This window comes from Aptenodytes forsteri, unplaced genomic scaffold, assembly GCF_000699145.1.
Source record: "Aptenodytes forsteri isolate BGI_AS27 unplaced genomic scaffold, ASM69914v1 Scaffold528, whole genome shotgun sequence".
NCBI lineage: Eukaryota > Metazoa > Chordata > Aves > Sphenisciformes > Spheniscidae > Aptenodytes > Aptenodytes forsteri.
Genome location: NW_008794881.1, coordinates 1,274,301 through 1,277,187, shown reverse-complemented (window position 1 = coordinate 1,277,187; position 2,887 = coordinate 1,274,301). Strand labels below are relative to the sequence as shown.

The 2,887-nt window shown below is 61.1% G+C and overlaps 1 protein-coding gene across 1 annotated transcript in view; it reads left to right on the top strand.

Moving 5' to 3' along the window:
• TWF2 (twinfilin actin binding protein 2) overlaps positions 1-2,590 on the top strand; it is a 14,863-nt gene extending 12,273 nt beyond the window's left edge. Inside the window, exons 5-8 of the mRNA XM_009274689.2 lie at positions 608-733; positions 830-980; positions 1,423-1,544; positions 1,703-2,590. Coding sequence (XP_009272964.1) covers positions 608-733; positions 830-980; positions 1,423-1,544; positions 1,703-1,870 — 567 coding nt within the window. The 3' untranslated portion in view covers positions 1,871-2,590. The remainder of the gene's footprint in view (positions 1-607; positions 734-829; positions 981-1,422; positions 1,545-1,702) is intronic.
• Positions 2,591-2,887: the final 297 nt, after the last annotated feature.

Sequence of the window (2,887 nt, the reverse complement as noted above, 5' to 3'; positions counted from 1 at the left end):
TCCTTGAAGGTGTGTTCAGTCGCCGGGAGTTGGGGGTTTGCCTGCGGTATGGGCAGCAGCCTCTGCCTTGCAGGGGTTGTGGGGAAAACAGCGGCTGGGATCCTTCCGAGCTGTGGATCTCCAATTCCCCAGCTCCAGCGTCGGAGGGGGGCTGCCTGTCTGCTGCAGTTAAACCCACCGAGGAGGGGCTTGCCCTCCGCACCGATGGGGGCCCATGCAGCTGAATGCTGTGATTTCAGGGCTCCCTCCATCAGGTTGCTGTGGGAGATGATCGGAGACAGACACGTGCCAGCGTCGGTCACGGCATCCCTGCCAGGGTCTCGCTGGGAAACATCGGTTTTAAGATGGTCTTTGCTGGGAGTGAAGCGGGGGGGCGCAGGGGTGCAGGGCTGGGGTCGGGTGATCTCCCGGTGCGGCAGGACAGTGATAAGCATCGCCGCCCTGAGCCTGGCTGACTTCTCGGTGGTTTAATGCTGTGGTCCCTGTGAGCCAGGTGGCTTCTTGGATGAGAAGCCTTTTGCCACGGCACTGGTCGGTTTTCGTTTCTCTCCCTTCCCCACCCTTTGCCGGTCTCTGCCCTGATGCTCGGAGTGGTCTCCATCCCCAGGTGAAGACGGAGATCAGCGTGGAGAGCAAGCACCAGACCCTGCAGGGCCTGGCCTTCCCCCTGCAGTTGGATGCTCAGCAAGCCATCCAGGCGCTCAAGCAGAAGAAAATCAACTACATCCAGCTGGTAGGTCTCTCGCACGGCTCCCCTGCACCCTGCTCCCCCTGCCTCTTGCTGCCGCCTCTCACTCCTGTCTGCTCCCTCATCCCCTCTGTCCATCAGAAGCTGGATCTGGAGCGGGAGACCATCGACCTGGTGCACACAAGTCCCACGGAGATCGCCGACCTGCCCAAGAGGATCCCCCAGGATTCTGCTCGCTACCATTTCTTCCTGTACAAGCATTCGCACGAGGGAGACTATCTGGAGTCTGTTGGTGAGTCCCCCGGCACTGGGGATGGCTGGTTAGAGCCCACGCTGGTCCCCACTCTCCCTGGACCATCGCTTGCATGGGGAACAAGCGGGGATGGGGATAGGGATGGTGCGGCAGGGGACTTTGAGTCAGTTCCCACTTGCCGTCCTCCTGTGGCGGGTGCTGGCAAGCCCTTTGGTGCCGAAAGAAGCTGCCACGCGTGGTGCAGGGCTCTCTGGGTGCTGCCGCAGAGGATTTGTGTGGGCGGTTTGGTGGCCATTGCATTGCAGGTGTACCAGGAGAGATGATTTGGGGAGGGGTGATGGATGGGGTGGCTCACCTTCTGTTGCTGAGTAGACTGGGACTCTCGGGGCTGGAAAAGCCATGACCAAGGTGGGATGTGGCTGCCTGGTGCTCCCTGGACACAAGCCCGGGCAGTGCCGCAAGCCCTGCTCTCTTCTCGCAGTCTTTATCTACTCCATGCCCGGGTACAAATGCAGCATCAAGGAGCGCATGCTCTACTCCAGCTGCAAGAGCCGGTTGCTGGACACCGTGGAGCAGGAGTTTTGCCTGGAGATAGCCAAGAAGGTAAGTGCAAGCCCACCTGGAGGTGATGGAGCCCAAGGGACTGTGCTGCAGCCTTGGTCCAGCCCCACCAGTGGGCTCAGGGGGGAGTTGGGTGCCCCAGAGGTGAGTGTCAAGAACCCAGGGAGCTGCTAACCCCTACTTGCCGCTCCTGGATGCAGATCGAGATCGATGATGGAGCTGAGCTGACGGCGGAGTTCCTCTATGAGGAGGTGCACCCCAAGCAGCACGCCTTCAAGCAGGCCTTCGCCAAGCCCAAGGGGCCCGTGGGCAAACGGGGACAGAAGCGGCTGATCAAGGGGCCGGGGGAGAACGGCGAGGACAGTTAGATCCCGCAGGACCGGGCGGTGAACGGACAGCATCCCCACAGCGCTTCCCGGCTTCCTCTCCGCTGACCTGGGGATCCTTCCCTCCATCTCAGCCTATTTTTTTTTTTTTTTCCCCCCTCTTTTTTCCTACTTCATTCCTTTTTTAAACATCAGGATGGCTTGTTGCACCTGGGGCTAGAGTGATGGGGAGGGTTCCGGGTTGTCGGTGTTTCTTTTCCCTGCGTCCTTGTGCAAGCCCCGGGGCTGCTGGAGGAGGACGGGAGCAGCAGGGTCGTGTCCCCCAGCCTTGCTCCTGTCCCCCCGGGGTCACAGCTGCTGCTCTCAGTGTCCCCTGGGTGACTGAAGGACGTGCTCGCCTGCAAGCTGCTCTATGCAAAGGGAAGGGGATGGTGTTGGGGATTCCTGTTTGAAAAGAGAAAATGCTTCTTTCCCTGCTCCCCCAGCCCCCAGATTTTGCTCCCCTGTCCCGCTCTCAGTGTGCGTGGCCCCTCTGCCCCAGGCCTGGAACAATCCTGCACCCCCTCAGGGTGTGGGCAGGACCCCTCCCCGCGGGGTGGGCTTTGCTGGCAGGAGTTTGTCCCTGAGGGGAGCCAGGCGGTGGGAGGCGGAAGGTCCCCCCCACTCCTGAGCTCATCCTGGCCCTGGAGAAAGGTCACTCTGCCTTTGGGAAATATTTGCATCCCCTTTTTGAAGCCCCCCAATAAGGTTTTTCCCCTCGGAGGGAGCTGTTACGGCAGGACCCCTCCCCGCGGGGTGGGCTTTGCTGGCAGGAGTTTGTCCCTGAGGGGAGCCAGGCGGTGGGAGGCGGAAGGTCCCCCCCACTCCTGAGCTCATCCTGGCCCTGGAGAAAGGTCACTCTGCCTTTGGGAAATATTTGCATCCCCTTTTTGAAGCCCCCCAATAAGGTTTTTCCCCTCGGAGGGAGCTGTTACAGCCCTGACTCAGCCCCATCCCTTTTAGGATGGGAGCTGGGGGGGTGCCGAGCCCTGGTCCCCCCACCTACACGTGACCCCGCAC